The sequence below is a fragment of the Aphelocoma coerulescens genome, chromosome 1 (genome assembly GCF_041296385.1).
Source record: "Aphelocoma coerulescens isolate FSJ_1873_10779 chromosome 1, UR_Acoe_1.0, whole genome shotgun sequence".
NCBI lineage: Eukaryota > Metazoa > Chordata > Aves > Passeriformes > Corvidae > Aphelocoma > Aphelocoma coerulescens.
In genome coordinates this window covers 71,884,460-71,898,340 of record NC_091013.1, presented here as the reverse complement: position 1 = coordinate 71,898,340, position 13,881 = coordinate 71,884,460, and the positions used below count along the sequence as shown (strand labels likewise).

Here is a 13,881-nt window from a genome sequence, read left to right as displayed (position 1 = left end):
TTTAAATCAGTGGCATTACTTGGGCATGGCTCACGTTCATGGTGCTTTAATAAGCCTTTTTAGGGTAGTGGATTAATGTGGCAAGGGAAAGCTGTTAGAGAGAATTAAAACAAAAAATCATTTTACAGCCAAAACCAAGGCATTGCCAACCAAACACAGACCCTGGTCTCAACTCCAAATCTCCTGCTTTTCACTACAGGCAGGCTCTGGAGGTGATCTCCAGCCCCAAAGGGAAAGCTCCCCTCAGCAAGTCAGACCCTAGAGCTTAGCAGTGTTTTCTGGGCTGCATGCTCTGCTGGGACTGAGAAGCCCCTGCACACCCCCACAGCCTCCCCTGGGCAGGGGGCAGACACCAGGCACTGCTCATGTATGAACTTCATGCCTCTGAGGATCCTCCTGTGCTTCCCTTCACAGGGCAGGAATGTGTTCTACCCGCCAATGCCAACCAAAGCATCACAGCCAAATCCTTCGCTAACGCCAGGCACCCAGCACACAAAATTGATGTGGGGGAAGGAAAATAGGGCTCCACTTGCTGTCAGAGCTGGCTCAGTTCTGCTGGCCACCCCACCACTACAGCCACACCACTGGTGATTTCTGAGGCAGAGAGGTAGGATGGCTCTTTGGAGACACCCATTGTTTTCAAGCCTTTGCAGTACTTGCACCACAAAGTTTCCTGACTAAAGCTGGCAATTCCTCTGTAGAGTGTACAGTTGGGAGAAGCACCTGCTGGCATTACCTGTGTGCTGGCGAGCGATCACTCACCTGACAATCAGCAGCCACAAACCTTCCCTATATTTCACAGCAGTGACGTGCTTTAAAGTATGTGAGCACACAGCTAAAAAAAACAGTTAAAACAAAAAATTTAAGACCTGATACTTTAAAAAATGCAAATCTTGCAGGTGCTTTCTTAACCTGGTAAAATCTAGTGTTTGGTGAGAGCCTTTTTTTTTTTTTGTGCGTACAGAGGGTACAGCTCACATAGGGTAAAGGATGGATCTGGTCTATGCCTGACAGTAGCACTGCAAAATCTACTCCATGTATGATCAGGTAGAATATAGAATATCTGTGGGGAGATAATTCTCGGGGCTACTGAAAGGACATTTGTGAGGCCTGGTTTCATAGCAGCATTTGCACACAGAAGCAGTTCTCTTTCTACACACTGGGGAAAAAAAAAAACAACAGGAGAGGGAGAGAGGGAAGCGCCCCAGATGAGCTGCCAGTGCTGCTGGGAGTATGCCAGAGTTGTCTTTTCATCTTGTGGTCCCTTTTAACTGTGGTGCTAAACAAACTGCAAGCTGCAATAGCAGAGCTGGGGAGGCCTGCATTCTGCTTCCTTTCCTGTATAACTGATTACAGGTGTAATCTGGTTCAGGATCCCCAGCACAAAGTTTCTTTCACTGCAGCCATTCTTCAGTCACCCGTAAGCCAAACACAAGTCATTTACAGCTGTCTGAGCCAGTGTCTGTGTTTCTCTCCACTTCTGCTGAGGCTGTGTAGCTGGCTTCCACACTGTGCCATATTCCATAGGTAAAGTAGATGATAAAGCCTGTGGAAGCCAAAGGAGAGAGCAGCATTAGCTCTGTAAGGAAATAGAAACTGCTACGCACACCCACTGACGCAAGTTACACCAGTGTAAGTCCAGCCATCCTCATGGTCAGCTTCTAGCACACAGCCACTACCTTCCTTAGAGAAAAAAAGCCATTAACACAGGCACCAGCCTTTAAAAGTCAACCTATCCCAGCCCCAAACAGGATCCTGATTTGAGCATTTCAGGCAATTCAGCCTTATCTACATGGCTGCTGGGAGCATCTTGGCATGCAGCTTAGCTTCTTCAGCTCCAGAAGCACAAGCACCACCACCTGGACAGCAGCTCAAGGCCAGCCAACAAGAAATGCTCTATGGTTTCTTGTTGGCGACAAGACCCATAAGATGGTTCATGGGTTGTTGTTTTGTCCACACAAAGGCTTCAAGACCCTCGAATTTGAAACAAAGCTTGCTACACGCTGCCTAAATGGCTTCAGTCAAGTCACTAGACTTGCCCAAGGATGATCAGAGAGCAGAATCCCTCCCTGGAATGCTACAATAAATTTATGGTTAACAAAATCTAGTAACTTTGAACATTTCTCATTCTAACTCACCTAGGAGCATCCAGATTGCAAACCGGATCCATGTGCCTGTGTCTAGCTGCATCATGAGGTAAACATTCACAAAAATACTCCCAACAGGAAGAAAGGGCAAAAAAGGTACCTGAGAAAGCACAAGAGACATGTTACATCCACAGGCATGATTAACAGGCAAGAAAGAACAGCACATCCCTTGCAAATGGGAAGTGATGGCTGTTACCAACTCTTCAGCTGCCAGATCTGAGAAAAGACAAGGTTAAACCCAAAAGAAGGACATCAGTCCACCATAGCAGGGGGATGTGAACGATGTTGTTCACCTGTTTTAAAAGCTTGTTTTGTGGTCTAGAAGGAGGCAAGAGGCAAATTTTAGTGGCAATACTAAATACTTGTGGGGCAAAGGAAAGAAGAGTAAAAACCAAGGACTGTATCATGATAGGCACCTATTGAACACCAAGAGATGAAGGTAAGGGGAGTACCAGAGGAGGGACCTGAGAAACCTCATCCAGCAGGTACCAAGGCAATGAAGCAATAGAGAGCAAATTATCCCAAGGCAAAGAAAACCAGAAAATACCACAAGAGATGACTACAGCTGTACCAAGAATGCCTTAGTGGTCTGAGAATCAAAGAAGAATGCGACAGTAAAGCCAAACTGCAAAAACAAGAATATAAAAAACAGCACTGGTATGCAAAGATAAAATTAAACAAAGCAAATTGTAACAGTAGAAAGATCTCTGAATATGGTGGAATTAAGTGGAAAGCGAACTTCACTCCTAAAGGAAAAGGAGATTTACAAAAACAGGCTGAAATGTGGGCCTTTCTTGATTTAAGTTTTGCAAAAAAAAAAAATATGCTAAGTAGCTGCTCACATAATTAGAGAAAGGGGATAGGCACACAAATTAGAAAAGAAAAGAAGAATATATTTATAAATTTGGCTTTATCAAGTCAGTAGAGACAAATAAAATTTCCCTAGGTGGGTGAGTTATGTACCCAGAGATTGCAGAAGTGATCTCTGAACTATTAAATTAGCAACTCTGAGAGCTCTTGGTAGACTAGTACAGTCTCCAAAGACTGGAGTAGGGAGAAAAATTACCTATTAAAAAAATACAGAAAAACAACTGGGAAACAAACAGATCAGCCCAGGATTTCCAGAGTGATTTTGGAGAAAAATCACAGTCAGGCTGTAAATGTCTAAAGAACAGCAAGGAGATAAGAAACAAGACTGTCAAGCATTGGAACAGGCTACCCAGGGAAGTGGTGTAGTCACCATCCCTGGAGGTGTTTAAAAGACATGTTGATGTGGCACTGAGGGACATGGCTTAGTGGTGGACTTGGCAGTCTTGGGCTAATGGTTGGACTTGATGATCTTAAAGATCTTTTCCAACCTAAATGATTCTGTGATTTTATGATTACAGATTTATCTGTGACAGATATAATTTTTCTTTTTTCTCAGACAGGGTAGTGGCTGAGGAGAAAAAAAGGAGGTAAAATATCCTGAGTGAAAGGTGAGCAGACCTCCTCAGAAGCATGTTCAGAAAATAAGATCTAGATGAGGATTCCTCAGTTTTCTGCTCCTGGACATTTCTGTTTCCATCTTTGGGACCATAACCCCAAAATGAGCTGCAAACACTACCTTGGAAAACTGTGGTTGTATTAAGTTACTAAAATCTGTGAATTTACTGAAAAACTTTAACTGAAGAGCAATTGAAATGAAAGCAGTTTGGAGGATGGAATTATAATCCAAAATTAATTTAATAAATTGGGGAGCTACCTGAAATCAATATGATAAAGCATGACTTGTAGGATTATATTGGGAGAAAAAACTCATCCCAGTGTTTGTTTAATACAGAAAGGATGGTGTGCTTGGAGAGGAAAACAACGGAGTTCCTCATACTTAAGGCTGCTTAAGAGAGAATGGTCATCCCTTAGCCTCCATGGGGACCAAGAAGGACATGAAAGTGCACTTTCTTAGAGATTTAGAGCCTTGGATCTTCACACACAACTTTATTTCTTGGGTTCTTTCTCCTTCCGTATCCATGATCAGATGTGGCCCTTCACAACCATCCCCTTTCCTCCAGTCTCTGTCTCTTCCCTATCCTATAACCATCTGCTTTCAAAAGCAGGGTCCTGCCCTTCCCTTCCAGCCACACCTCTGTAGCAGGTTCTGCCCTTTCAGCTTCTCCTGGATAGAAAAGTTCACATCATGCCTACATTCTATGCATGTCCATTTAGCCAGTGCCCTCCTTCTGATACAGGCCAACACACACTTCCTCCTCCAACCACCTCCCAAACAGCTCTTTTCTAGCTACATGTCCCAGGACATTCACCTTAAAGGAGAGTTTGGTTTTGCTTTCAGGCTGTTTCCGTATAATGAAGATGATAGTGACAACAAAGATGGCGGCAATAATCTGTACAGTGTTTATCAGAATGTTTGGCTCAAGGGAAGTCAGGATACAGATACCCACAATAAGGAAACCTGTGAACAGACACCAAAGATTACTGATTTATATTTTTTTTTAGATACAGGGAAAACCTAAGAATAAATCATAAGCAGGCAAAGCAGAATCTGGAAGCTCAGCAAACAAAACAGCAACTCACAAAAACCCTTACCATAACAGGTATGCCTTTCCCACTCTACACCCCCACACACCCCATCTGTGGATTTCTTTTTAAGTCAGGAATTTAATCTGTAGACCTTCAGTTATTTTGGCTATTACAAAAGCTCATCAAAATCACATCAAGGAGGTGAGTTTTCCCACCATGGTGAGTGCAAAGCCCTACCAGCTGACTCATTGCCCCAGAGACACACTACCCAGCACTTACCAATGACGAAAGTTGAGATGTTCACCACCAAACCAGAGAATTTGGAAGGATCCGAATCTGTAGAACACAGTATGGCTTTGAGGGAAAACTTCTCCTCTTCCTCTGGCAGAAACCCAGCCTGGGACTCACTGGTGCTCACAGACTCATTATTATCTGTCTCCTCTGTCGACCTAGCCATCTGGTACGCCAAATTAGGCTGCTCTGGTTGGTACCTAGTAAAAGGAAATGACACAAAGAGCCTGTTAGTTTGGCTTTTAAATGAGGCTACCACAAATTGAAAAGCCCCACAGACAGTCATGGCTGCATGCCAGACCTCTACAGCACCGGGACAGGCCTACATCACGTCTATACCCTTCTGCTTCAAGGGGGAATATGAGGAATGATGTCAGCATGAAGTAAGCAAACATGGCCAGCTTTTATCACCTACAGCTTGGTAGTAAGGGAAGTGTTTTGAAGTGGACAGTGCTCCCTTTCATGAATCCTGTTATCCATGTCACCAAGACATGACTGGGTGACAGGAGAAGGAAACAGCAGAGGGACAGACAGATGGTCATAACCAGGCCATTGTGTCATCTGTGGCAAATCAGCTCCTGCATTTTGGCACAGAGGTGGCTGAGCCAACAGCTCTGCAGCTATTGCACCCTGCAGCAACATTCGTGGTGCCTCTACTCCTCCATCCCAGACTCTTCTGCTAGCTTGTCTGCTGCCATAGGGAAGGAAGAAGTGAAGCAAGAACAGTTGGTGCATGTGTGGACAGCACATTCAACAGGGCTGTGACACACAACCATGTGGATCCATAAATAGAAATCTCTCTTCCAGCCTCAGCTCTCTGTTACAGAAGATTTTGTCAGTGACTCAGCCACATATCTGACTGAAGGACTGAAAGTCACCTTAAAACTGTTCCTATGGGGATGTGTTCACAATGAGGCATTTGTTAAACACTGAGAATTGTGAAATTTGGTCTAGCCACAGCAAGAAACTAGCGGCAGGATCTTGCAGTTTTGGAAACAATTCAGCTGCTACATCATTAAGCAGTCAAGGGGCAGACAAATCAGCTGCCCAGGCCACTACAAGACAGGCTGTTGGCTCTGCCAACCCATGATGGGGGAAATGCAGTAGGTACAGCAGCTTGCAAAATCAAATTAAAAAGCCATATTTAGCTCAGAGGAAAAGAGTAGGCTGGGAAATCGGAAACTTAAGACGGACAAGGTAAATCGGCAAGAATTTTCAAGGGGCAGGGCAGAGAGCACAAACACAAAGCAATGGTACTACAGAACAGCACTGGCCCTTCACCTACTGCAAGACTGTTCTTAGTTCAGTACAATTGCTGTGAAAGCCTCCATCTGATTCTGAATAAGTCATTCAACACACAAAGGTATTTTTCAGTAACATCTTCAGACATTTTTTTCATGAGTCAAGTGCTGTTTTCTGTAAGGTGCCAAGCACTGAAGACCTGAGATTTTTAGCTTAGGTTTGGGAAGATGTGGGAGCTCAGCACTTCTAAAAGACACACACTTAAGGAGTGATCCTGCAAACACATGCTCAGTTCTTTTCCTGCTGCTAGACTTCATCTTGAATCCCCTTTCAAAAGGAGGACAACCTGAAATTGTATCCCCACTGGGGACAAGAGTGGTGACAAGGAAGGCATCCAGGATCACACATCTCTCCTCCCTATCCCTTGGCATCTCTCCTGGGGCATTTAGAGTTGATCACAGCAGGACTGGCACGGAACAAAGGTTAACCAAGTTCAGAGGACTTCCCTGTAGATCCAACTAACACAATCCCCCATGAGCTTAAAGAAACAAGCTCTTCACATGCCTGCAGCTGGAGATGTGCCCAAAGAAACTATGAGGGCATCTGACTGCTGTGCAGAATTCTCTCTGTGTGACAAAAGAGACAAAGCTTCAACATTCTTACCTCAGTACCAACACACAGGCTGCTACCAAGGAGTAAGCCAGGAGGGTCCCGATGGACATGAGGTCCACAAGATCTTTCAAGTCAAAGAGAAAGGCCATAACAGCTGTAGGATGAGAGGAAGATGAGAGAGAAGAAAAATCAGCAACATGGCAGAACATGCACATCTCAGGAGGATTAATAATGATGCAGCACACATGTGACTCTTGCTCAGGACTTGGCAGGGGAGCTCAGGATGTCCCAAGACAAGGAGAGGCAGGCCTTGGTGCATGAACACTCTAAGCCCCCACAGGCTGTCGCAGCCTCACTAGCTGAAACAACAGGAAACGCTTACTACAGTAAATTCCAGCCTGTCTCACGGGGGTATGTTCACCCAACTACCTATAATAACCAGGGGTTTAAGCCACAACCTCATTGTTAGTCCCCCAGTGTAGCTGCAGCACTCCTGAAGTCACAGTTATTTCCTGGAAGTACCTAGAGGGAACAGAGGATGGGCAGCACCTTGCCCTGGTGTCTCAGCTCAGCTGGAGTGAAACCAGGCTTGTGTATGCAATGGGACCAAGCATCAAAGAGGGCATCTTGAAGTAGCAGGTATCATCATGGGAGTTTCCAGAAAAAGGCTGCCATCCCTTAGGGATTACCCTGCTTACACACCCTCAGCAAGTAACCCCAGTTGTACAGGACTTTGTATAGGGCTTTCAGAAGGCAAGTAAGTGGATAAAAGACACACAGTCAGACGACAGGTGACACCAAGAGTCATATAAGAGTGTAGGGACCTCAGAGCTGAGCTTGGCCCAGCCTGTCCTTAATGCACAACCTGGAGCCCAACAACCAACCCAACCTTCAAACTCAGCTGGCAAGAGCTGTCCCTGCAGCTTTGTGTGGGTTTTGGTCACAGGCACAACTTGGATGAGACTGCAAAGCTTTTTTTTTTTTTACTTTATATTGCTCTTTTCCCTACCCCACCATGGTCTGGACCCAAGAATACTTGAAGAGGAAGGTGCAGGAGAAGGAAGCGGTGAGGAGGTTCTGCTCACTGGCAGGAGCTGAGCCCTTTCACAGGAACTCAAGAGCCCAGGGCAGCAGTCTGGCAGCAACTCCCCACCAAAGGCATTCTTGTACCCACGGCTCATCCTGCATTTGCAGCAGAAGGTAAAGAGGAAGCAGCAAGGCTCTGCTCTTTGCCAGGCATCATGACGAAGGGGGCGGCAGCAAGAACAGGGTAAGCTGCTCATCCTTGCTGTCTGGGAGGTTTAATTCCCGTATTTATGGGGAGCCAGGAGAAGGGATGGGAGAACAGGATGGCTGCCAGCTGTGACTAACTGATTAACAAATGCCAGTGCCACAGGAGCCATCTGCCTGTCTCTGGCTGCTCTGGCATCTTCTGCAGAGCTGCAACCCACAGGCGGTGTGGTGTCTTCAGCCAAGCCAGGCCAACAACCACAAGGATGCTGGGACACCACTGGCTGCCACCTTGCAGGGAGTTAATTACTTTTAAGGCTGGCTGAGCAGATAAAGGCAGTTCCTGCCATGAGATAGGATGGCAGCAATGAGCTCTGAGAGAGAGGGACAGGCACACAGCAAGCTACGAATGCTCACCCAGACTCTCCAGGGCATGCCCTGGAAATCCAGGACACCCTCTGGGATGTTGTGTTCTGCAATATATCCAATTAGTAAGTGGGCTAGAGTCAGGCGGACTTATCTGCCCTGAAGATGAGCTTATGTCTCCTTTCCACAGATTTGTGCAAGTCTTTGGATCCTACCTGCAGTAGCTCCTGATGTCACTGTTGCAATTAAGGGAGTTTTTCTCTTCTCATTGACTTTAGCCAAAAATTTAAAGAGAAGTCCATCTTCTGCCATAGCATAAATTATTCGAGGCATCGGAAACATGGAGCCAAGGAGACTATGGACACAGGAAGGAGAAATAATCTACTTATATTACCTCCTGCTGAGCACAGGCACACAAATGAAATCAAGTTTATGGCAGTGTAACTGTAGAACAGGTGGCTTTCATTCACTTCAGCTTCTCCTTCAAGGACTCCCTCTGAACACCCATGTTACTGATAACTGGTAACTGAGGTGCAGCTCTACGATTTTGGATAGCTAAACTTAGCCAATGGCCATAAAACCAGCCTGACTTTCAGGTAGTAAAAGAGCTGTCACTTCTGTGAGCCTCTGCAAGTTGCTTACCTAATTGAGCACGTCTAAGTTGATCTGAAATAGGCCTTCTGAGTTCAGAAGGTGACATGTTCTGCCTCCAGCTTGCCCTGCTTCCCATCCAGATGCCTGTCCTGCAGGTAACCTGCAGACATATGGCCCTGGATATGGTATGCCCCATGCACTCCTGAAGATGCACCCTACACTACCTGACACAAGTCTGCTCTCCATCCAGCAGGCTAGGATGTCTTGCACCCAAACTGTGCTTGCATTGCATAGTTGCCTCCATGACTTAGTCACTCAATCCAGATTTATATTCCTGAGATGCACCTGCTGGGTGTTCTGCTAAGATGGGAGTTTCTGAAGTGATACTGGTCACCTGTTTCTCTGGTATCTATCACAGGATGAAATTCTGGTCCTTTTGAAGTCAGTAGCTCCAAATTTCATCCCTGGTCTCTGCTCCATTTTTCAGAGGAGGTGGAGATACATGTTTGCCTTGAGAGATGCAAAAATGAAGAGCAGTGCCTTACCTCGTAGAAAGTGCACACAAGGAACCGACAGCCACTGCATAATTGGCTCCATCCCAACCCACATATTTAAAGGCATTGGGTAAAGGGCTATTGGTATCCAGCTGGTAGTAAGGCATCATGAGTGTCAGGGCAGCTGACACGCCAAAATAAGCCACAAAGCAGATGAGCAGAGATGCCACAATGCCAATAGGAATGGCCTTCTGAGGGTTTTTTACCTCCTCGCCTAGAAGAAAGGAATTTAAATATCAGCTAAGTGACCAGCAAGAACTTTATCCCAGCCTAGGGCAGGAGTGCTGGCTGGGGCTTTCAAAGGCTTCGTGGGCACAGACGTGCTCTTTGACCACAATATTCCTCATGGCCTGCTCCATCCACTGGGAATACCCACAGCCTGTTTGCTCCCATTTCTGCTGCTCCTGTCACTTCTTCTGACACACATTCATGGAAGCCTTGTAAACTCAGGCACAGAAACAATCTGGATTAAAAATAGTCCTTTCCCCAAAATAGATCATCCTTCTATAGTCCTTCTATCCTACTGATGGTGCACACTCAAGAAGAGTTCAATGATCACAGATGATGAAACAAGAAATTATTGTGCAGCTGTAGGGAAAATCCTTGGATGCCCATTTTAGTAGCATCTCCACCAGAACTGATACACCATGATCATGGCGCCATAGGTGTCCAGTTCCGGAGAAAGGCAGAGTACCTGAAAGTCATATGAATCTTTGAAAACGCATCTTAGAAAAAGGACCCCCTCTAGTTTTTATGGAAAATTTTCAACAAACAAGTAGGAAAAAATGTGTGTAAAAAACCAAAATTCCTCAAAATTCAGGCACTGATCAAGTACAAAACAGATTTGTGTATTCATAGTCCTACAAAACTGCTCTGGAAGCAAGAGCTCCTGAGGTACAGCATTTCAGCAGGATAAACTGATAAACATAGATCCATACACCTACAAGTCAAAAGCAGATGAATGTTTCTCTTACAAGGAGAGGCTCCAGGGCTAGCTGGAATAATTGAGCACTTCTCAAACTCCTTGCTTAGAACAAGACATAGTAATCCTTTATCTGTCTGTGACGATTTCCTTCTCCCTCTGCTCCAACCGTTCTTGCCAAATGTGAAATTAAGGATAATCCTTTCTTCAGGGAATTAGGATTCTTCTTAGCCACAAGAAATATAACTATGCTGATGGCTTCTCTCTCGAAATGAGACCTCTTAACCTTTAGAGGTAAAAACTCCTCCTGATTCTGAGGCACAGCTTAAGGGTGCAGATTACTCCCCAGAGGCTTCCTCTTTCTTTGGATCTCTAAAATACTCCAAGCCATCAGAGCCTCTTCAGCTGAAGGCACTGAAGAACTCTGTTCCAGAATAACCTGTTGCTTAAAGTATCATCTGGAGTTAGAGGCTCAAACTCATACCAGGCATCCGAACCTGGGCCTTCCCTGTTTGCCCTAGCTGGTAAACCTGGACGTGTTTTCTGTGGAGTCTGACCTGGTTAGTGTCGTATCTGACCATCCACAAGCTTGGGCCCTGCAGGCAAAGAAGAAAGGAGGAAGCTTGTGGGTTATACAGCCTATCTGCATGCCACAGCAGCTAGAAGTCAGCACTTGGGCACTCAGGGACTTGAACAAATTCAGCACTTTCACTATTAGTAGAAGCTGAGCCAAAAGCCTATTTTGAGCTGAAGTTCAGAGGGATGACAAATGCGGTGTCGTGAATTCCCTATTATCAGCGCTCTGCAACATTACTGAAAGTCAGTCTACCAGCAGCCAGGTTCATAACCAGAATGAAGACATCTTCCCTCTTACCTGTAGTAGCAATACAGTCAAATCCCACAAAAGCATAAAAACACGTGGCTGCCCCTGAGAGGACTCCTTTCCATCCATAGGGCATAAAACCTCCAACACCGTAGAGCTTTTCTTCCTGTGTTTGACTGAAAGGCATGGCACTGGGTTAGAAGTAATCCTGCCTAGCTGGGAGGCACAAAGCTATTCACACAGCTCATAACAAAATCCAAAGCTGAAGTTTGAAGGATCAGGCTGTCCCTTTCACATGCTAGCATACAAATACCAGGCAAAATGCTAAGCCCTACCCACTGCTGAGCTTTGGACTGGCCTGCAACAGGCTGGGGAATGCACGGAATAAAAATGGTTCACGCTTTGTTCCTACCACCTGTTTTGTGAGGTGGATAAAAATGTCTTGGCTAAGACAAGGAGAAAATAGCATGAATATTAAAAATCCTCTCCTAACATTACTGCATGTGTGTAGATACACATTCATTCAAACAGAAGCTTTAGGAAAAGCTTTTGGAAAAGCTGAAGACTGAGAAACAGGTAAGCCATCCACTTTTTACATCAGATGGACTCAGACAAAGTGTAGGTGACTAGACATATGAGAGGAATCCAAGGTGCCACGACTGTTTAAAATCCACCCCATCTTCCATTCTCAACTTCCAAAGTCCTTATGCCAAGCTCATACTCAAACCATGCTTGCAACCATGAGAGAGAAGTGGAGCCTGGATCCTTGACACACCAAATGCTTTGGTGAGCCTTATCCAAAGCTCATTTAAGTCAGGAGACAAGCCCAGGCTGATCTCAGTGCACTTTGGATGGGGACCCCAGATCCATGTGCCTTGTGTTGAGTGACATATAACAAGCATACCCTTCAGTTCAAGTGATTTAGGTCACTTTTTCAGTGAAAAGCCTTTGTAAAGATGAATTAAGGCAGTTAAACTAAAGTAAATCCCAAATCTGCAAGTCTTCTTGCATAAAAGCATCTGAACTCTCTCATTGCAGCTCTGCTGAGACTTAGATGAAAACTGGCCTACAGAAATAGCGCAACCCAAATGTGGATTACTCTGGAAATAATGATAAAATAAACCCCAGACAGATTTTACAAAAATATTAAGTCCTACAGGTCAAAGAGCTGCAGCTATACTTTGAAACTCTTGCACTAATTGCTCCTTGCATGGGAATAGCAGCAGGGAAGGAGAGGGGACCTGTCCTATAGAACCAATTTGTTTGCAGCAGGTTGAATTTTGAAAAGAGGCTCAAGAAGCGGCTTTTACACAAGATAAATTTGACCCACACAACATTTATGAATCTCATCAGATTTTGTGCAACTGTGCTTCCTTGCAGGCCACCATTAAGAGTTTAGGTAGCAATCCAGGACTGAGATGATACATGTGGAGATATTTAAAGGTCCTAATTCTGTTGTACAGTCTCAAGAAAAAATTAATAGCTTTGTCTTACTGGTAAGCCTTGTAAGCTCCTTAATTTTGATCTTGTATAGGATGACAGAACTTTGGCCAAACAGCAAAATGTCATTAAAAACAGATTTATGATATGCTTGCTGAAATGCATTAAAATAATCTGCAACTTGCCTTCACTTCGTTGAAGCATTTGAGACAAGGTGTCTAAAAGGTGTAACAATGCTCCAAACATGTTGCCCAAGTATTCAAAGAAAATACACAGCTATACTTGGACATGGCTTCATACAGATAGGAGAGCCAGCCCGGTGTAGCCTTGAGTAGGACACTGTCTAAAGAGCTCTTTTCTCTCAACTTTGGACGCTATACTGGTCATAAGGCTAGAAATGGTCAGTCCTACAACAGAGCCCACGATGCAGCCAACTCCTAGCACTTTCAGCCCATAGGTACAGCCTGCTTTCAGCAAATACGCACCAAGGACAAGCTTTGCCTCCAAGGTATCTGGCAAAGGAGGCAGCCATCCCATTCACTGGTTTTCTAACTCAGTCCACAACCCCCCATTTAAACTTGTGGTTGAAAATGCACCATCTTCTGAAATGAAAAGAAAACATCCAACCTACTTGTCTTTGGAAATGCTATGGCTGGTGTTGTAAATGTCCTGTTCAGTCAGATTCCAGTTTTTAACAGATCCTTTCACGAAGCCGGAGATCACGACAAATCCAAGCACAAGGACGTTGATGCAGGTGAACACTTTGTTCACCAGGGCAGATTCTTTCACTCCAAAAGCTAAAAGGCCTGGGGAAAAAATGGCATAGGTCAGGTATTTCACCAGCAGCAGCAGGCACTGGGGACTCGCAGATGTAGCTCAACTGTGTTCATGCTGTGCTCCACCCAAATTATCACACTTTGTTTCTTCACAGATCCAGGCAGCTCAGGATTAACTCGCCCAGAAGCAGGATGAAGACTCCAGACTAGACATTACTGCTGCGGAATGTGACACACCTTCCCACCCAGCACACCCATGTGGACTGTGTCCCTGATAAAGTGCTTTGCTAACACATCTTAACTACTCCCACAGCCTCCAACTCCATACAGAGACCTAGAGAAAGCACAACAGGTAGTTTTTCATGAA

At 45.0% G+C, this 13,881-nt stretch overlaps 1 protein-coding gene across 4 annotated transcripts in view; it reads right to left on the bottom strand.

Moving 5' to 3' along the window:
• Positions 1–30: 30 nt before the first annotated feature.
• Positions 31–13,881, bottom strand: part of SLC7A1 (solute carrier family 7 member 1) — a 40,982-nt gene continuing 27,131 nt past the window's right edge. For all 4 annotated transcript variants that reach the window (XM_069012639.1, XM_069012631.1, XM_069012637.1 and 1 more), the window contains 9 exons: positions 13,370–13,544; positions 11,350–11,474; positions 9,545–9,767; positions 8,621–8,760; positions 6,861–6,963; positions 4,944–5,155; positions 4,448–4,596; positions 2,139–2,247; positions 31–1,546 (listed from right to left, as the gene is read on the bottom strand). In XM_069012639.1, the coding sequence (XP_068868740.1) occupies positions 1,437–1,546; positions 2,139–2,247; positions 4,448–4,596; positions 4,944–5,155; positions 6,861–6,963; positions 8,621–8,760; positions 9,545–9,767; positions 11,350–11,474; positions 13,370–13,544 (1,346 nt within the window). In that variant the 3' untranslated portion in view covers positions 31–1,436. The remainder of the gene's footprint in view (positions 1,547–2,138; positions 2,248–4,447; positions 4,597–4,943; positions 5,156–6,860; positions 6,964–8,620; positions 8,761–9,544; positions 9,768–11,349; positions 11,475–13,369; positions 13,545–13,881) is intronic.